General features: G+C 43.4%; 1 protein-coding gene across 1 annotated transcript; it reads right to left on the bottom strand.

The window, feature by feature from the left end:
- Nucleotides 1–665: 665 nt before the first annotated feature.
- Nucleotides 666–21,489, bottom strand: LOC135466487 (protein farnesyltransferase subunit beta-like). The gene is given in 14 exon segments (XM_064743989.1): nucleotides 666–1,972; nucleotides 2,159–2,273; nucleotides 4,372–4,483; nucleotides 5,079–5,211; nucleotides 13,628–13,757; nucleotides 14,455–14,541; nucleotides 15,216–15,299; nucleotides 15,985–16,081; nucleotides 16,337–16,386; nucleotides 17,000–17,061; nucleotides 17,063–17,092; nucleotides 17,697–17,772; nucleotides 19,128–19,195; nucleotides 21,071–21,489. Coding segments are annotated over 14 exon segments (1,251 nt in total). The 5' UTR covers nucleotides 21,170–21,489; the 3' UTR covers nucleotides 666–1,864.
- Between the last annotated feature and the right edge of the window lie 977 nt (nucleotides 21,490–22,466).

Below are 22,466 nucleotides of genomic sequence, written 5' to 3'. Positions count from 1 at the left end.
AAAATAAGAACAGTAAACAGTACCAGAAACCCTGGTAATGTGAACAAGTGAATAAAAAACTGGAAGAACGAGGAAACCAGTATGAAGACCAAGGAAACCAGAACAAGGAAACCAGCATGAAGAACAAGGAGACAGTAATTTTTCAGTCTTACAATGACGGTCAGTTTACTGGTTGGAGGAAATGACCAGAATAAACCACTGACCGCTGGACATGTGAAGTACAAGTGGCCTTTCATGAACTTCAGATCAGATACATGGAAACAATCACAGGAGTATCATCAGCCAAGCCTCGTCACGAAGGCCACACAAGCAGAGAGAGGTGGGGCATTCGGCCACGTTTGAACCCTAACTTGAGTGTCCTGGTGACTAAGCCAGGCACCTCAACCAGCCAATCACAGCCCAGATCAACCACGTCGCTCAAGAGCATGGAAACCAGCACCAGAAATGCCAGGAAATTAATGTAATGGTATCACCAGTTGTCCGTAAAAGGTATCGTCTTTAACAGCAGCTCTCAGCAGATGAGATGCAAGTTGGCAGAACTCTGGCATTACTGCAAGAAAATTCAATAAGACGGTTGTACAACTCCATTGTAAGCAATTATCAAATATCGGAGCAAATGTGAGAGGCTGTGTAGGAATGGTCAACTCCAAATAGGTGAAACAGTCTTGAGCTCTATTCCTACAAAATCCATTAAGATATAAATCGTGAAGATGCAAGACAAAACAAAGATGTATAATTTTTTCAACATCTCCCTGCATATTTATTTATCCATGCATTTAATGTTGCAATGGACACCAAAATAATCCTCTTTGTGGGCAGGAAGTTACACGATAATAAACACAGGCAAAGAGACAATGAGCTTTGGAGAACATGACAAGCAATTTTCAGCTGCATCAGTAATTATACCATGAAAACTGCTCAGTAAACATTCTTTGGAAGAGAAATTCACAAGGTATGTGTGGTAACATCCAATAAGAATCCTGATAATGCCCATGGAAAGTTTCCCACAAGTGTTGGATAGTTCTGATGGATAGTTCCGATGGATATTTCTGATGGATACTTCTGATGAGTACACAAACCTGTCTCAAGATGATTATATCATATTTCTGATATTAGGCGTAAATTTTCATGAAAATCTTTTGAGATTACATAAAGAAAATGCTGGTATCTGAGACTTAACATAGTAAGTAATGTTCATAAAACATCTTTTCCTTTATCTTATTTCAGAAATACTTCCAAATCTCACAACCACCTTGCACACTAAGGTAATGGCCTCAATGTTTTAGTAAAGCAGTGGTAGACATAAGCTGAGTGGTGTGTTTTTCAGTCAACACAAGGTAGTTTGAATAATCAACAAAGCAATATATTTGCTTTCTTCGATGTTTCCAACAAGCAAGATATCAATTAAGATCAAAAAACTGCAGAAATGATGTTTACAATGGGAACAAACATTACAATATGATTTTCCTTCCCACTACTCTCAAAGACAAAGTTTACCGTAACAGCTGAAGAATCATAAAATGCTGCATCAAGGTGATCAGGCCAGGCTTCAGCAGAAAGATTACTGTTTATTGTTACCACATAGAATTCAAAATTATTGTAAGATTTAACCAATACTCTCACATGTTGTGTCTAAGACAGCCCATAACAGAACTACGGCTACTCATCAAATAAGCTATAAAAAGCATGTTAATATGACAGGTAACAGAAAAATTAAACGAAATCCACTAGGTCAACTGCCTGTCCCTCCAGACTCTCCCAAGCCTGCGTAAGACAGAGACACCAAGTCAAGGAAATGATGAGGCATGTCATGATATGGGTAATGTGGCGAAAACCATCCCTGTCACTGCACCCTAGGTAACTGTTAGCTGTCTCCTGCATTCTCCGGACTAGGAACTGGCAGGTTTTTGAAATACTGGTTTGCCTGAAGTACCGCATCTACCCCGATATTGAAGACTGGGTGGGTAGTTTTCTGAAAGGTACATGTAGATCAAAAGTGACAGAGCTCAGGTTTTGGTATACAAGTCATGAATTTTTGTGAAAATTTAATAAATGTCGAACAAAAGTAGATTTTCCATCAGTACACAGGTGCACATGCCGTACTACAAATTTTGCCCACATTTGCTTTCATCTATTCATAAATTACCATGCGACTTACCACTTCATTTCCTGGGCTCCCTATGACATATTTGTGGGCCAATTTCCCCCCAGCAAAGTGCTGAGCTAATGACAATCCGCTGAGAGCATAGCAGGTGTGGTAATAGTCCCTCGGTCTGAAAGTTCAACAATGATTCACTCAATCATTAGTAATATTAAAGTGTAGAGAATTGCAATGTTTGTCAGAAGAATTACTGAAGCAGTGAAGGACAAGAGTTACTGAAGCACTGAATGACGAGAGTTACTGAAGCCGTGAATGACGAGAGTTACTGAAGCAGTGAACCACGAGAGTTACTGAAGCAGTGAATGATGATATACTGAAGCAGTGATCGACAAGAGTCACTGAAGCAGTGAATGGCAAGAGTTACTGAAGCAGTGAATGAGTTACTGAAGCAGTGAATGGCAAGAGTTACTGAAGCACTGAACGACAGGAGTTACTGAAGCAGTGAACGACAAGAGTTACTGAAGCACTGAATGACAAGAGTTACTGAAGCAGTGAATGACAAGAGATACTGAAGCACTGAATGACAATAGCTACTGAACAACAAGAGATACTGAGGCACTGAACTCCAAGAGTTACTGAACGTCAAGAGCTACTGAAGCACACAAGAATTACTGAAGCACTGATTTTTTTTTGATTGGTGTTTAACGCCGTACTCAAGAATATTTCACTTATACGACAGCGGCCAGCATTATGGTGGGCGGAAACCAGGCAGAGCCCGGGGGAAACCCACGACCATCCGCAGGTTGCTGCAACTTTCCCACATACGGCCGGAGAGGAAGCCAGCATGAGCTGGACTTGAACTGATATCGACCGCATTTTGGTGAGAGACTCCTGGGTCATTACGCTGCGCTAGTGCGCTAACCAACTGAGCCACGGAGGCCCCCTGAAGCACTGAATGATGAGTTACTAGAGCACTGAATGACAATAGCTACTGAACGACAAGAGTTACTGAAGCACGGAACAACAAGAGTTACTGAAGCATTGAACGGCGAGAGTTACTGAAGCACTGAATGATGAGTTACTAGAGCACTAAATGACAATAGCTACTGAACGACAAGAGTTACTGAAGCACTGAACAACAAGAGTTACTGAAGCATTGAACGGCGAGAGTTACTGAAGCACTGAATGATGAGTTACTACAGCACTAAATGACAATAGCTACTGAACGACAAGAGTTACTGAAGCACTGAACGACGAGAGTTACTGAAGCACTGAATGACGAGTTACTAGAGCACTAAATGACAATAGTTACTGAACGACAAGAGTTACTGAAGCACTGAACAACAAGAGTTACTGAAGCACTGAACGACAAGAGTTACTGAAGCACTGAATGACAAGAGTTACTGAACAAGATTTACTGAAGCACTGAATGACGAGTTACTGAAGCACTGAATGACAAGAGTTGCTGAAGCATTGAATGACGAGTTACTGAAACACTGAATGGCAAGCTACTGAAGGACAACAGTTACTGAAGCACCCAAGAGTTACTGAAGCACTGAATGACAAGTTACTAGAGCACTAAATGACAATAGCTACTGAACAACAAGAGTTACTGAAGCACTGAATGATGAGTTACTGAAGCACTGAATGACGAGTTACTGAAGAACTGAATGACGATTTACTGAACGACAAGATTTACTGAAGCACTGAATGACGAGTTGCTGAAGCACTGAACGAAAAGAGTTGCTGAGGCACTGAATGACAAGAGTTACTGAAACACTGAATGGCAAGAGTTACTGAAGCACCCAAGAGTTACTGAAGCACCCAAGAGTTACTGAAGCACTGAATGACATGAGTTACTGAACAACAAGAGTTACTGAACAACAAGAGTTACTGAAGCACTGAACGACAAGAGGTACTTAAGCACTGAATGACAAGAATTACTGAACGACAAGAGTTACTGAAGCACACAAGGGTTACTGAAGCATTGAATGACAATGGCTACTGAATGACAAGAGTTACTAAAGCACTGAATGACAAAAGTTACTGAAGCACTGAATGACAAAAATTACTGAAGCACTGAGTGACATAATTCTATAATCATCACGCTTATTTTCTTATTGAACCATCACAAGATTAATTGTTGTTTTGGTGAAGCTCACGAAATTTTCATTATCCCTCGCAGGGTTTTTTGTCTGTCTTTTTGCAATACCAAAACAAGAACAAAAAGAGATAAGGCTTAAATATAAGGAAATTACAACTGGACTGACTTTCCTGGCTTGTCAATCAATCCTCCCCACGGGTGCTGACAACAGATTAACAGATACTCCTGCAGCGCTTCCTGGTGGCTCATCCAACGCTCTGCACTCAGACATTTATCTCCTGAACAGGGAGAAACACAGACACCATTAGACACAGACAAAGCTATCTGTAGGCACATCTCACCTTCTTTGAGGTTGACAGGAACACAAAATATAAACAGCAGTTAAGCACTAAAGCTGATCTATCTACTTGTCTATTTGACTCGTGTTCCACGCCATACTCAAAACTACGTTCAAAACTTGTACCATGGAGGTCAGATTAAGGTGTGTAGAAAACAAGCCTATCTCTCAACTTTCAATGGCTGGCTCGTCTGTTTGTTAATTCTATTCACATTTTCATACTTTGTTCTTGATGTTTTCAGACGTGGGGAGACGCAATACAGAATAGTCTGAACAAACTTGTTCAACAATCATTTTCCTGAGATATTTGAGCAATAAAAGAGTATCAATCTGATCAGCAGGCCATCAAAGTAAAGTGTGCTTATTATCGTGGAAGAGCGTTTAAATGCTTACAGTACTGGTATAAAAGAGCATCCAAATGCCTCGTGATGTTGCAGAAAAGCATACTGTATAGTAGGAGTATTGTAGATATGCCTATAGTCTTGTAGAAGAACCTATAAATACTTATATTATTGTAGAGGAGCCTGTAAACTCACCCTCCTGAGCTAAACACATGTGGACCAGAGGGAAAGCTCCACCCTGCCAGAAAGAATAACAACCATCAACAAGCTTGTTTGTCCGCCCTTGGAAACCGCCCTCAAAATTCATTTGTCGATTTGCTGTCCATCTCTGAAAAGCCAAAAAATCACAACCTTATAAATACAATGCAGTATTAATAATATTGACCCATGTGCTACATTTGGTCTTTGACAGCTTGCCCTTATAGAAGCTGAACTGCCAACAATTGGCCTTCCCCAACAGACAGAATTAATTACTCACCAATAGAGGCACAGTCAGGCCTTGCCCCACAAAATCATGAGAGACCACAGAATAATCATTCATCAAGAAGCTTGGCTTTAGCCTTCCCCATCAGAATTAGGGCAGCCAGGCCACAGAATGATCACTCACCAACAGAGCTTCGATGTTGCACAGTTTGGCCTTCCCCATCAGAATTAGGGCAGCCAGACCACAGAATGATCACTCACCAACAGAGCTTCGATGTTGCACAGTTCGGCCTTCCCCATCAGAATCAGAGCAGCCAGGCCACAGAATGATCACTCACCAACAGAGCTTTGATGTTGCACAGTTCAGCCTTCCCCATCAGAATTAGGGCAGCCAGACCACAGAATGATCACTCACCAACAGAGCTTCGATGTTGCACAGTTCGGCCTTCCCCATCAGAATCAGAGCAGCCAGACCACAGAATGATCACTCACCAACAGAGCTTTGATGTTGCACAGTTCAGCCTTCCCCATCAGAATTAGGGCAGCCAGGCCACAGAATGATCACTCACCAACAGAGCTTCGATGTTGCACAGTTCGGCCTTCCCCATCAGAATCAGAGCAGCCAGACCACAGAATGATCACTCACCAACAGAGCTTTGATGTTGCACAGTTCAGCCTTCCCCATCAGAATTAGGGCAGCCAGGCCACAGAATGATCACTCACCAACAGAGCTTCGATGTTGCACAGTTCGGCCTTCCCCATCAGAATCAGAGCAGCCAGACCACAGAATGATCACTCACCAACAGAGCTTTGATGTTGCACAGTTCAGCCTTCCCCATCAGAATTAGGGCAGCCAGGCAACAGAATGATCACTCACCAACAGAGCTTCGATGTTGCACAGTTCGGCCTTCCCCATCAGAATTAGGGCAGCCAGACCACAGAATGATCGCTCACCAACAGAGCTTTGATGTTGCACAGTTTAGCCTTCCCCATCAGAATCAGAGCAGCCAGACCACAGAATGATCACTCACCAACAGAGCTTTGATGTTGCACAGTTCGGCCTTCCCCATCAGAATTAGGGCAGCCAGATCACAGAATGATCACTCACCAACAGAGCTTTGATGTTGCACGGTTAGCCTTCCCCATCAGTATTAGAGCAGCCAGACCACAGAATGATCACTCACCAACAGAGCTTCGATGTTGCACAGTTCGGCCTTCCCCATCAGAATTAGGGCAGCCAGACCACAGAATGATCGCTCACCAACAGAGCTTTGATGTTGCACAGTTCAGCCTTCCCCATCAGAATTAGGGCAGCCAGACCACAGAATGATCACTCACCAACAGAGCTTCGATGTTGCACAGTTCGGCCTTCCCCATCAGAATCAGAGCAGCCAGACCACAGAATGATCACTCACCAACAGAGCTTTGATGTTGCACAGTTCAGCCTTCCCCATCAGAATTAGGGCAGCCAGGCCACAGAATGATCACTCACCAACAGAGCTTCGATGTTGCACAGTTCGGCCTTCCCCATCAGAATCAGAGCAGCCAGACCACAGAATGATCACTCACCAACAGAGCTTTGATGTTGCACAGTTCAGCCTTCCCCATCAGAATTAGGGCAGCCAGGCCACAGAATGATCACTCACCAACAGAGCTTCGATGTTGCACAGTTCGGCCTTCCCCATCAGAATCAGAGCAGCCAGACCACAGAATGATCACTCACCAACAGAGCTTTGATGTTGCACAGTTCAGCCTTCCCCATCAGAATTAGGGCAGCCAGGCCACAGAATGATCACTCACCAACAGAGCTTCGATGTTGCACAGTTCGGCCTTCCCCATCAGAATTAGGGCAGCCAGACCACAGAATGATCGCTCACCAACAGAGCTTTGATGTTGCACAGTTTAGCCTTCCCCATCAGAATCAGAGCAGCCAGACCACAGAATGATCACTCACCAACAGAGCTTTGATGTTGCACAGTTCGGCCTTCCCCATCAGAATTAGGGCAGCCAGATCACAGAATGATCACTCACCAACAGAGCTTTGATGTTGCACGGTTAGCCTTCCCCATCAGTATTAGAGCAGCCAGACCACAGAATGATCACTCACCAACAGAGCTTCGATGTTGCACAGTTCGGCCTTCCCCATCAGAATTAGGGCAGCCAGACCACAGAATGATCGCTCACCAACAGAGCTTTGATGTTGCACAGTTCAGCCTTCCCCATCAGAATTAGGGCAGCCAGGCCACAGAATGATCACTCACCAACAGAGCTTCGATGTTGCACAGTTCGGCCTTCCCCATCAGAATTAGGGCAGCCAGACCACAGAATGATCGCTCACCAACAGAGCTTTGATGTTGCACAGTTCAGCCTTCCCCATCAAAATCAGAGCAGCCAGATCACAGAATGATCACTCACCAACAGAGCTTTGATGTTGCACGGTTAGCCTTCCCCATCAGTATTAGAGCAGCCAGACCACAGAATGATCACTCACCAACAGAGCTTTGATGTTGCACAGTTCAGCCTTCCCCATCAGAATTAGGGCAGCCAGACCACAGAATGATCACTCACCAACAGAGCTTTGATGTTGCACAGTTTAGCCTTCCCCATCAGAATTAGGGCAGCCAGACCACAGAATGATCACTCACCAACAGAGCTTCGATGTTGCACAGTTCGGCCTTCCCCATCAAAATTAGGGCAGCCAGACCACAGAATGATCACTCACCAACAGAGCTTCGATGTTGCACGGTTAGCCTTCCCCATCAAAATTAGGGCAGCCAGACCACAGAATGATCACTCACCAACAGAGCTTTGATGTTGCACGGTTAGCCTTCCCCATCAGTATTAGAGCAGCCAGACCACAGAATGATCACTCACCAACAGAGCTTCGATGTTGCACGGTTAGCCTTCCCCATCAGTATTAGAGCAGCCAGACCGCAGAATGATCACTCACCAACAGAGCTTTGATGTTGCACAGTTTAGCCTTCCCCATCAAAATTAGGGCAGCCAGACCACAGAATGATCACTCACCAACAGAGCTTTGATGTTGCACAGTTTAGCCTTCCCCATCAGAATTAGGGCAGCCAGACCACAGAATGATCACTCACCAACAGAGCTTTGATGTTGCACAGTTCGGCCTTCCCCATCAGAATTAGGGCAGCCAGACCACAGAATGATCACTCACCAACAGAGCTTTGATGTTGCACAGTTTAGCCTTCCCCATCAGAATTAGGGCAGCCAGACCACAGAATGATCACTCACCAACAGAGCTTTGATGTTGCACAGTTTAGCCTTCCCCATCAGAATTAGGGCAGCCAGACCACAGAATGATCGCTCACCAACAGAGCTTTGATGTTGCACAGTTTAGCCTTCCCCATCAGAATTACGGCAGCCAGACCACAGAATGATCACTCACCAACAGAGCTTTGATGTTGCACAGTTCGGCCTTCCCCATCAGAATTAGGGCAGCCAGACCACAGAATGATCACTCACCAACACAGCTTCGATGTTGCACGGTTAGCCTTCCCCATCAAAATTAGGGCAGCCAGACCACAGAATGATCACTCACCAACAGAGCTTTAATGTTGCACGGTTAGCCTTCCCCATCAGTAATAGAGCAGCCAGACCACAGAATGATCACTCACCAACAGAGCTTCGATGTTGCACGGTTAGCCTTCCCCATCAGTATTAGAGCAGCCAGACCACAGAATGATCACTCACCAACAGAGCTTTGATGTTGCACAGTTTAGCCTTCCCCATCAAAATTAGGGCAGCCAGACCACAGAATGATCACTCACCAACAGAGCTTTGATGTTGCACAGTTCGGCCTTCCCCATCAGAATTAGGGCAGCCAGACCACAGAATGATCACTCACCAACAGAGCTTTGATGTTGCACAGTTTAGCCTTCCCCATCAAAATTAGGGCAGCCAGACCACAGAATGATCACTCACCAACAGAGCTTCGATGTTGCACGGTTAGCCTTCCCCATCAAAATCAGAGCAGCCAGACCACAGAATGATCACTCACCAACAGAGCTTTGATGTTGCACAGTTTAGCCTTCCCCATCAAAATTAGGGCAGCCAGATCACAGAATGATCACTCACCAACACAGCTTCGATGTTGCACGGTTAGCCTTCCCCATCAGAATTAGGGCAGCCAGACCACAGAATGATCGCTCACCAACAGAGCTTCGATGTTTCACAGTTTGGCCTTCCCCATCAGAATCAGAGCAGCCAGACCACAGAATGATCACTCACCAACAGAGCTTTGATGTTGCACAGTTTAGCCTTCCCCATCAAAATTAGGGCAGCCAGACCACAGAATGATCACTCACCAACAGAGCTTTGATGTTGCAAGGTTTGGCCTTGCCATGAGAATCAGAGCAGCCAGACCACAGAATGATCACTCACCAACAGAGCTTTGATGTTGCACGGTTAGCCTTCCCCATCAGAATTAGGGCAGCCAGACCACAGAATGATCACTCACCAACAGAGCTTTGATGTTGCACAGTTCGGCCTTCCCCATCAGAATTAGGGCAGCCAGACCACAGAATGATCGCTCACCAACAGAGCTTTGATGTTGCACAGTTCAGCCTTCCCCATCAGAATTAGGGCAGCCAGACCACAGAATGATCACTCACCAACAGAGCTTCGATGTTGCACAGTTCGGCCTTCCCCATCAGAATCAGAGCAGCCAGACCACAGAATGATCACTCACCAACAGAGCTTTGATGTTGCACAGTTCAGCCTTCCCCATCAGAATTAGGGCAGCCAGGCCACAGAATGATCACTCACCAACAGAGCTTCGATGTTGCACAGTTCGGCCTTCCCCATCAGAATCAGAGCAGCCAGACCACAGAATGATCACTCACCAACAGAGCTTTGATGTTGCACAGTTCAGCCTTCCCCATCAGAATTAGGGCAGCCAGGCCACAGAATGATCACTCACCAACAGAGCTTCGATGTTGCACAGTTCGGCCTTCCCCATCAGAATCAGAGCAGCCAGACCACAGAATGATCACTCACCAACAGAGCTTTGATGTTGCACAGTTCAGCCTTCCCCATCAGAATTAGGGCAGCCAGGCCACAGAATGATCACTCACCAACAGAGCTTCGATGTTGCACAGTTCGGCCTTCCCCATCAGAATTAGGGCAGCCAGACCACAGAATGATCGCTCACCAACAGAGCTTTGATGTTGCACAGTTTAGCCTTCCCCATCAGAATCAGAGCAGCCAGACCACAGAATGATCACTCACCAACAGAGCTTTGATGTTGCACAGTTCGGCCTTCCCCATCAGAATTAGGGCAGCCAGATCACAGAATGATCACTCACCAACAGAGCTTTGATGTTGCACGGTTAGCCTTCCCCATCAGTATTAGAGCAGCCAGACCACAGAATGATCACTCACCAACAGAGCTTCGATGTTGCACAGTTCGGCCTTCCCCATCAGAATTAGGGCAGCCAGACCACAGAATGATCGCTCACCAACAGAGCTTTGATGTTGCACAGTTCAGCCTTCCCCATCAGAATTAGGGCAGCCAGGCCACAGAATGATCACTCACCAACAGAGCTTCGATGTTGCACAGTTCGGCCTTCCCCATCAGAATTAGGGCAGCCAGACCACAGAATGATCGCTCACCAACAGAGCTTTGATGTTGCACAGTTCAGCCTTCCCCATCAAAATCAGAGCAGCCAGATCACAGAATGATCACTCACCAACAGAGCTTTGATGTTGCACGGTTAGCCTTCCCCATCAGTATTAGAGCAGCCAGACCACAGAATGATCACTCACCAACAGAGCTTTGATGTTGCACAGTTCAGCCTTCCCCATCAGAATTAGGGCAGCCAGACCACAGAATGATCACTCACCAACAGAGCTTTGATGTTGCACAGTTTAGCCTTCCCCATCAGAATTAGGGCAGCCAGACCACAGAATGATCACTCACCAACAGAGCTTCGATGTTGCACAGTTCGGCCTTCCCCATCAAAATTAGGGCAGCCAGACCACAGAATGATCACTCACCAACAGAGCTTCGATGTTGCACGGTTAGCCTTCCCCATCAAAATTAGGGCAGCCAGACCACAGAATGATCACTCACCAACAGAGCTTTGATGTTGCACGGTTAGCCTTCCCCATCAGTATTAGAGCAGCCAGACCACAGAATGATCACTCACCAACAGAGCTTCGATGTTGCACGGTTAGCCTTCCCCATCAGTATTAGAGCAGCCAGACCGCAGAATGATCACTCACCAACAGAGCTTTGATGTTGCACAGTTTAGCCTTCCCCATCAAAATTAGGGCAGCCAGACCACAGAATGATCACTCACCAACAGAGCTTTGATGTTGCACAGTTTAGCCTTCCCCATCAGAATTAGGGCAGCCAGACCACAGAATGATCACTCACCAACAGAGCTTTGATGTTGCACAGTTCGGCCTTCCCCATCAGAATTAGGGCAGCCAGACCACAGAATGATCACTCACCAACAGAGCTTTGATGTTGCACAGTTTAGCCTTCCCCATCAGAATTAGGGCAGCCAGACCACAGAATGATCACTCACCAACAGAGCTTTGATGTTGCACAGTTTAGCCTTCCCCATCAGAATTAGGGCAGCCAGACCACAGAATGATCGCTCACCAACAGAGCTTTGATGTTGCACAGTTTAGCCTTCCCCATCAGAATTACGGCAGCCAGACCACAGAATGATCACTCACCAACAGAGCTTTGATGTTGCACAGTTCGGCCTTCCCCATCAGAATTAGGGCAGCCAGACCACAGAATGATCACTCACCAACACAGCTTCGATGTTGCACGGTTAGCCTTCCCCATCAAAATTAGGGCAGCCAGACCACAGAATGATCACTCACCAACAGAGCTTTAATGTTGCACGGTTAGCCTTCCCCATCAGTAATAGAGCAGCCAGACCACAGAATGATCACTCACCAACAGAGCTTCGATGTTGCACGGTTAGCCTTCCCCATCAGTATTAGAGCAGCCAGACCACAGAATGATCACTCACCAACAGAGCTTTGATGTTGCACAGTTTAGCCTTCCCCATCAAAATTAGGGCAGCCAGACCACAGAATGATCACTCACCAACAGAGCTTTGATGTTGCACAGTTCGGCCTTCCCCATCAGAATTAGGGCAGCCAGACCACAGAATGATCACTCACCAACAGAGCTTTGATGTTGCACAGTTTAGCCTTCCCCATCAAAATTAGGGCAGCCAGACCACAGAATGATCACTCACCAACAGAGCTTCGATGTTGCACGGTTAGCCTTCCCCATCAAAATCAGAGCAGCCAGACCACAGAATGATCACTCACCAACAGAGCTTTGATGTTGCACAGTTTAGCCTTCCCCATCAAAATTAGGGCAGCCAGATCACAGAATGATCACTCACCAACACAGCTTCGATGTTGCACGGTTAGCCTTCCCCATCAGAATTAGGGCAGCCAGACCACAGAATGATCGCTCACCAACAGAGCTTCGATGTTTCACAGTTTGGCCTTCCCCATCAGAATCAGAGCAGCCAGACCACAGAATGATCACTCACCAACAGAGCTTTGATGTTGCACAGTTTAGCCTTCCCCATCAAAATTAGGGCAGCCAGACCACAGAATGATCACTCACCAACAGAGCTTTGATGTTGCAAGGTTTGGCCTTGCCCATGAGAATCAGAGCAGCCAGACCACAGAATGATCACTCACCAACAGAGCTTTGATGTTGCACGGTTAGCCTTCCCCATCAGAATTAGGGCAGCCAGACCACAGAATGATCACTCACCAACAGAGCTTTGATGTTGCACAGTTCGGCCTTCCCCATCAGAATTAGGGCAGCCAGACCACAGAATGATTACTCACCAACACAGCTTCGATGTTGCACGGTTAGCCTTCCCCATCAAAATTAGGGCAGCCAGATCACAGAATGATTGCTCACCAACAGAGCTTCGATGTTTCACAGTTTGGCCTTCCCCATCAGAATCAGAGCAGCCAGACCACAGAATGATCACTCACCAACAGAGCTTCGATGTTGCACAGTTTAGCCTTCCCCATCAGTATTAGAGCAGCCAGACCACAGAATGATCACTCACCAACAGAGCTTCGATGTTGCAAGGTTTGGCCTTGCCCATCAGAATCAGAGCAGCCAGACCACAGAATGATCACTCACCAACAGAGCTTCGATGTTGCAAGGTTTGGCCTTGCCCATCAGAATCAGAGCAGCCAGACCACAGAATGATCACTCACCAATAGAGCTTTGATGTTGCACAGCTTAGCCTTTCCCATCAGAATTAGAGCAGCCAGATCACAGAATGATCACTCACCAACAGAGCTTTGATGTTGCACAGCTTAGCCTTTCCCATCAGAATTAGAGCAGCCAGACCACAGAATGAGTATCCCCCATGAGCCTCCATTCCTGCACATCCAGCAAATCCTCCTTCATAAGTCTGACAACTGCAACCAACAATTTATTTTTATTTCAACTGAGGTGTAACAGTTCAACTGAGGTGTAACAGTTCAACTGAGGTGTAACAGTTCAACTGAGGTGTAACAGTTCAAGTGAACTTGGTGGATTGTTACATGAGGTACTTTTACCGGCACAATTTACATGAAGTTGATTTTAAATGATTTGGTGACTGAAAAATATAATCAGCCTCTAACCTTGCACAAAAATGACAGAAACTGAATCTGAATCACTTAAGATCTTTGGGGAAACTACACAAACTCCCTGGAGCAAATGGTTTCCATCACTGCCACCACTAGACAGCCATTGAGGAAACCCTGAATGATGCCAATGTCAGCTGATGAAGCAGGAAGCTATACATCAGGATATTTAGTGTGTTTTCCTAAATTTTCTTTGTGTTACTGTTTTGAAGCATATTCTATTCCCTTGACCCGAGGTGCTCATAACATGAATAGGCCCCTCCAGCATTTCGTACTGAACATCACTGAAAATATCCCCATAACATAATGATTGGCTGTGACGAGGTAACATTTAAATAAGACCACTAATGTACCTATCAGATTTAATGTCTAACTATGGCAGCAGTGTTGGGTTGATAGATTGCGGAGGTTTCACAGAATTGTACGATATGTCATGAATTTAAGACCGCTTTAAACCAATGTAAGGTCAAACAATATCTCTACTTACCTTACAATCCACTCTGGTGTACAATCAAACAGTTCTGGTGTCATCACATTAGTTAGCCTGGCCACTGTGGCTGCGCAGTAGGCACCTCTACAACAACAACATCGCCATGATTAATGCTGGGTGATTATTAGGCAAAGGTACAGTTTCAGTATATCACAAAAACCTGTTAACAGAAAATAGCATTAAAACAGGATAGAAACCAAGAACTATCACAAAACAGTACAACGTGTACTCTGTTCACAAGAATTCCAGTCAACAGAGAATATACCAGTTACTCAATTACATAATATTAGTACACTTATTGATTTAACTAATTTACATAACGTTTACATAACATCATTGTGTGTCTTATCAGTTATAACAAAAGAATACAACAGAACTTAAGTCGCAAATTACACAAAATATTATGAAGTTTTCAGATTCATTGGTAAGTCCACAGTTCCACACGGCATTAAACATAAACGTATGTTGTATGTGGACATGGATGTTGAAAATACTGTCACATATAAAATCAATTTGTAATCTGACCAAGTGCTAAACATAAATTACAGCCATTTGTCTGCTAGCTAACACCCCCACAAAAGTTGTGTCCTAAGCCAGAAAACCCTGATGCTGGAACGAGACCTCAGGACAGCAAAAAAAAAAAACCTTCCACCAGAAAATAAGGTAGCATAGCCCCCTTGAAATTCTTGGCTGACTTGCATGATGTCAGGGCGTGTGGGAGTGCATGCACATGTAGCTGTCACATAAACTATGCCCACCTGATATCTTCCTCTCCACCCTCATGCATGTTAAATGCCCCATCTTCAGAACGCATTTTGAATAAAAATTCTTGTAGCTTTTTCCTGAAAGAAGATAAGTTACACTTGTAATGACATGATTAGATGATCAGACTGAACCCAAATTTTCAAGGTTACCACAATCTTGCGCTCAAAACTATGCACAAAGTTTACAAAGGTTACAGATTTTCAGGGAAATCAGTTCTGAACTGAAAGATTTATTTATTTATTTGATTGGTGTTTTACATCGTAAAGAATATTTCACATATATGAAATATGACATTATGGTGGGAGAAAACCAGGTAGAGTCTGGGGGAAACCCACAACCATCCGCAGGTTGCTGGAAGACTTTAGTGAAAGGGTTACCCTGGTTAAAAAAAGTACTTTTACTAAACTAAAACAATAGATGTTTCTTAGCAGACATAAACATTTTTATTTCTAGACAGACTAACAGCACCTCGTTGATATACAGATGGAAATATTAATGTACATGTACTTGTCAAAAGGATGATATTCCCAGAATATGTCACAAAAACTTGGTATGATTACATCCCTTATTCAATGGCTATACAATTTGGAGAGGAGATTTAGATCCTCTGGTCCACGTCGAGGTGACGACATTTGCACCACTCCACCTGGCTATCTACATGTAGTTCTGACCACATTATTTGGCACAAAGTTGTAAATGCATGCTGGATTTCAACCCATGACCTCATTAGTTAGAGAATGCCTGTACCACTATACGTCTTACCTGTTAATTATCTTGAATGCCTCTTCTGTCTGGAGAATACAGAGGGCACAGACAGCAGCATAGGTGGGTGCCAGGTGAGGTACCTGACCAGGGCCACCTGGTACACACAAACATACAAATAAATCAGTGTGTGGATTAGTGGGAGGTGGGGGGAAGGGTTTAATTTTTACTATAACATCCATCATCCAGACATAGGAAAACCTAGGAACAGTCTCCTCAAGCATAACACATTCACACAAACTTTGTACCACAAAAGAAAATTCAATTTTTTTCTGGTTTTCACTTGGTGATTAATTTTGTCCTAAATGTTTACTGCTTTGAACAGACATGTTATTATACCAGTGTTTCATACCTCCAAATCCTCCATCTGGGGACTGGCAGTGTCCTAGAAACTTTGCCACGCTGAAAAGAACAATGAGGCAGTACTCAAAAAGAAAACAATTGGACAAACTTACTTTTGATAAAGACCTGAACAAGTTTTTAATACACTCACAGTTATTCTTTTTTATTAAAAAGTTGAAATGATAAACACTGCACATGAAACTTGTTTAAGATGTTCACTGACTGGATTCCTAATATTTAACTCATTGTGATGCCATAGACATCACTTCCATGACAGGTACCCTGGTAATCTTCACAAATACCTCAAGCATTAACTACAGCTGTAGACTCAGATGTACCAACTTTTGATATTAGATAGAAATCATGTCACAAAGAGAGGTAAAGGCCTCTGTGGCCGAAGGGTTTAGAAAGTCAGCACAACGCAATGATTCACGAGCCTCCCACCAATGTGGTTGCTGTGGGATCAAGCCTAACTCGTGCTTCCTTCCTCTCTGGCCATATGTGGGAAGGTCTGTCAGCAGCCTGCGGATGGTTGTGGGTTCCCCCGGGCTCTGTGTGGTTACTTCCCACCATAATGCTGGCCACTGTCGCATAAGTGAAATATTCTTGAGTACAGCGTAAAACATCAATCAAATGACTCGATAAATTAACCAATAAAATAGAAGTAACTCACCGAGAAGCAATTTCACATGGTATGTCTTCCCCCAAGATCTCCAGACTGTGCAATATCCAGAAAACAAAGCCAAGGTCTACTTGCATCTAGACACTAAACATAGATAATTATTAAAATAACAGGTAATGCACAGCAAGCAGATTTAGGTATATATACATGCACGCTTCTACTGCAGCTCTACTTCCATGTGTTATAAACGAGCATTATTTCAATCACATGGTTCCTGCAAATAGTGAAATGGTTTAGGCCTATTCCCAAACACTATTACACCATTTCCTGGCCATCTCCTGTGTCTCACTTAATGTCAGGATAAATATTTTTTACAAACCTCACCTTTAACTAATGGAAAGACAGTTAAACTGAAGACTTATTAGAAAATCTCTGAGTCATAATTTAAACACACAACAAAGAAGAGCAAACTAGACTTCATATTTTATTTACACCCATCCACATAGGCACAGCCAGCTTGAAAATGACCTCAGCAAAAGAGATACCTGCCCTTTCCCCATCAGCTACATTTACATAAACACAAGGGCAAATTTCTGTTCAAGGAAATCAATAAGTACGTTTGTGTTTTGCTCTAATACCAGACAGCTTCGGCACATCTGGAAGAAACGGCAGCTAACTCACACTGCCTTGCAAGGTCACAAGATAAAATTCAAAACAAGTTTGATTAAAAATCATCACTTCACTTTACATCATAGGACTCTGACAAATTCTCCAACCCCTTCCACAGAAATGCACAGTGTTGTTTTCTGTCAAGCTCAGGTAAACTGCAATATGTAACAGATACATGGTGACAAATGAATTTAGTCTGGAAATGCACAACTGCAAAGTACTAAATAAAAAAAGAAGAAAACATGATTCAAAATTCATTTAAGTTAAGGTCAAATCATGTTTGAGTCATTTTCATTTTGAATCAACTAACACATATATTCCTACAACAACCTTGTGAGGACACAGGTTATAAAATTGAACTTCAACCTCAGGAGATAAATTCTAAAACATTGGAATTTAAACTATGGAACTACAATACTTCACCTAAAGTTTGATATGTAAAAATGCAGTTTCAGAGGCACATAAACTAAGGTGTTACGTGGGTTTAAACTTAGAACATCCATTGCACTGAGTGTTTTTATCTGCTATGGTTTAGTTTTTTAGATTTATATTTATGCTCCAAAAGGAAGTATACATACAAAAAACAGCATGAATATACCAAAGAATACACCAAAGAACTTTAATTGTAATGTCAATAGAGTTTACCCATACATCGGCAGTCAAATCAGATCAGGCAGATACCACACAGAGTTCACAGGAAACAAATTTATGTCACTTCCCATGCATGTACCCAATTTCTTAGCATGAAGCACTAGGAAGCATCATTTATCTAAGTCTCGTGAGCTTGTGATCCTCCTGCCACTGAAGACCCTGCTAATGTGCAATATTACATTTGAAGATCCATGCAAAGTAGTGCCTGATAACATACAATGTTACATCTGAGGATCCATGCACAATACTGCCTGCAAATGTAACAATATTACATTAGAAGATCCATGCAAAGTAGTGCCTGCTAATGTGCAATATTACATTTGAAGATCCATGCAAAGTAGTGCCTGTTAACATACAATGTTACATCTGAGGATCCATGCAAAGTAGTGCCTGCTAATGTACAATATTACATTAGAGGACCCATGCACGGTACTGCCTGCGAATGTACAATATTACATTAGAGGACCCATGCACGGTACTGCCTGCGAATGTACAATATTACATTAGAGGATCCATGCAAAGTAGTGCCTGCTAATGTACAATATTACATTAGAGGATCCATGCATGATAGTGCCTGTGAATGTACAATATTACATTAGAAGATCCATACAAAGTAGTGCCTGCTAATGTACAATATTACATTAAAGGATCCATGTGTAGTAGTGCCCACTAATACACAATATTATATTTGAGGATCCATGCACAGTAGTGCCTGTAAATGTACAAATATTACATTAAAGGATCCATGCAAAGTAGTGCCTGCTAATGTACAATATTGCATTAGAGGATCCATGCACTGTGAATGTACAATATTACATTAGGGGATCCATGTACAGTAGTGCCTGTGAATGCAACTTACCTTGGTTCAAACTCAGCATGGCTTTTAAATGTTTCATATGCCTCATCTACAGACTGCTCAACCTTTTCCTGAAATAAAAACATATATGCATGAGTGTTAAGATCTACATGTGAGACATTCTCTCTGTGGTAACTTTTAACAGGTGTTCATAAACTGGTTCATTACAATGCAATCAACTGGTCTACATGAAAAGTCTTAGTTATAAATATTCATACAGTTCTAACAGGTTACAGAATTTGACAAGGGTAGACAGTCAAAATATTGCTAACCCATCTTAATGTGCACCTACCAAAACAGTCTAAGAATGTCTGCAATGTTAGAACAGCTGTGATTAAAAACCATTAACTTGCCCCAAACATTAATACTCAGTTAATTGTTATCAGAAATAAAGAGCTAAAACAACCACATTCAACTGAAGGCATCTTTCACATGACATGAATGTATATACTTATGCTTGGCTGTTTACGTCATTCTCAACAATCTTTCAGTCATATGAAGACGAGGAGTCATTCAGTGTTTGTATATTGTGTTTACTTGTGGCCGGGTGAGTCCATGCTGTAAAGCAGCTCCTGTCACTGGAGTATCATGCTGAAGACACCAGTCAAGACATCCCACCCAGTCACATTATGCGGACGCAGGGCCAACCAGTCCCATTCCTTGTCTATAACCTCTAAGGGCTGAGTTCAAGTAACCCATCAACACAGACTATAAATACAGTGCACTCTCAAGTGTGAACGCGTTTGTGGTTAAATCGAAAATGCTCTGTAAACAGAATGTTGAGTAGGACCAAATTTTCACGGCCCATCATCCTACCCGATGATGAAAGAAAAAAAATTCCAATCATGGCAGACGTTAGTTTGGTTTGCCTGAGTCAAAAATTTAAACGGATGGATTACTGTTAACAGATGGTTTACCGATGCCGGTTTTGATTTTGACATGCTTACGGTTTGTTGGTTTCAGCGAACTGTTGGATAGCGAAAATAAGGAAGGGTTCGAGATGGCTTTTTTAGTGAAATTGTCCAGGTGGAAGTCCATATTACCAAAGCTGAGCGTTACAATAGGAACGTCACGTTTAGCTTCTGAGCTAACCATAACTACAGTGTACTCAGTAGTCTGAGTACACTGGATGACTGTTGGCTGAGGAAAATTTGGATACGCCATATTCATGGGGGCTAACGTACAGGCACTAGTCCCTGACTGTAGGTTGAGCAGTCATGAATACGGCATACCGGGGTATCCAGATATTCCTCAACCAGGTCAGTGTACTCGGACTAGCCACAGGTCATATGTCATATGACATTACACGAGAATGCACGGTTATGTCGAATAGAATCAAGGTTTTCGTTCCCGGAGGCTGTGATCGCAGCGGTGAAAACAAATGGACTTACTGTATGTAGTGACCAAAACGCATAAAAGGAAGACGCAGAAATGCTCAGTTAGGATTGGTCTTGTCGTTGACATTAGCTCTGTAGGGCTGTATATTATCAGAGCCCTGTCTTGATCCATAAGCTTACCTTGAACACCTCTGTACCTCCCGTGCTGGCTTCAATACATTACTGTTGGCCACCAAATAATGTGGCCAGCTGTACTCATAGTTGTCTCAGCTATCGATTCCTGCTAGGTGTCCCTCACAAGCATGAAACTGGTTGAAACTGGATAAATTCAAACTCCAACCGCCATGTTTGAATGCTTTTCCGAAGCTTTCTGTCAGGAAGTTTTACTGCTTCCAACACCGGCGATTTTATCTGAGGAGTGGGAGAAGCTGACCTTCTCGGTAGGTTAGTACACTGTTAAATCGTATGTCGGCTTCACCCAGGCAGCTCAAATGTGGTTCATTACAAGGATCCCAGTTTTCGATATTTCAAACAAACATGTAAATATGTTGACTATTATTATCAGAAAGATATATAAGCAATTTCATCATTTGAGACAACGAGTCTTACCTGTTCTCTTGAGGAAACTGTTGACACATTGTCGTCGTTAAATCGCAGCTGCTTTCTGTTTTGGCAAGTGCATCGAAGACGAGAATTTTCCGAGGTCATATTTGAGTTCGAAAGTTACCTCTATTGACAGAAGAGCGCTCGTATCCGGCCCAACCTAATATTGGGGCTCAACAACGATGCATTGGCCCGTGGACGCATTTCACAAAATAATAGTGATTCAAGTTTGTCGTATCAGTACAGTGACAACACTTTTTAAAGGCGTAATAGTTCTATGAGTATGAACATGGCGTACGGTTGTGTGGTAAACGGGGCACAGGTGGGCTCATCGTGAGGCTTAACCTCAGCTGTTGCACATCGCGCTAACTGACCAAGCAGTCAGTTGTCAAATACGAGCTCCTTAGATGTGAAAGATGCAGGTTTTATTTTTGGACTTCGTAGATTCAGTAGTGTACGTCTCCTATGGACGTATGCTGATACTGTATAGAGGCTGTCTCGCACGAAATTAAAGTGCTAAACAGGGTAGAAATATTAAGATGATGTGAAAATCCTATTGAAGAGAGCTGACGTCATGGTTCAGGATTTACGGTGAATAACAGTGTTTCACCCTTAACTGTGTTTATACCAATAAACAACATCTGGTAGCTAGCATTCATAAAATGTTCCTGGCGTGATGTCATAATATTCCTCATGACGTTGGAGCCTCTCACCAATGCAGTCGCTGTGAGTTCACATCCAACTCATTTTGGATTCATCTCTGGTTGCACGTGGGAAGGTCAGTCAGAAACTTGGTTTCCCCAGGTCTTTGCCTGGCTTCCTCCCACCATAATGCTGTCTGCCGCCATAAATGAAATATTCTTGAGTACGCCATAGAACACCAATCAAATAAATAAATATTCCTTATAAGTTATGTGAAGATGAGTCTGTTAGATATGACCCCCAGGAAGGCAATTGAGCAAGCACAACATCAAATGCCTTTGACAGTACAGTCATTTGCGTGTACACATCACTGATCTGTGACTACATCTGTTCATGAGTGATGACACATCAGGCAAAAGAGGAATGGACAGAAAAAAACATTTTCTGTATTTTTCTCTGTTGTTATAACCTGAATACAATCAATGCAGTTTAGCAACACAGAACTCCAGTGCAAGGCTGTATTGTCAGAGTACTGGCCAAGTCATTGACTCTGTTTTCATTGCCTAGGCATTTGCCATAATGACCCTCAGGCTAATATGGCATTCTTCAGGCCAATGCATTGAACTTTAAGCCAAATTTCGTATGTGGCCTCTAATCTGAACTTCAAAGATAAGGCAGGATTGCATCACTGGACTTTTAGAATTAGACTTCTGAGACGTTTCATGCAAATGGTTCCTTTATATACATGTATTACTCTAAT

The sequence above is a fragment of the Liolophura sinensis genome, chromosome 6 (assembly GCF_032854445.1).
Source record: "Liolophura sinensis isolate JHLJ2023 chromosome 6, CUHK_Ljap_v2, whole genome shotgun sequence".
Taxonomy (NCBI): domain Eukaryota; kingdom Metazoa; phylum Mollusca; class Polyplacophora; order Chitonida; family Chitonidae; genus Liolophura; species Liolophura sinensis.
The sequence above is the reverse complement of the archived record's forward strand: the minus strand, read 5'-3'. Positions and strand labels throughout refer to the sequence as shown.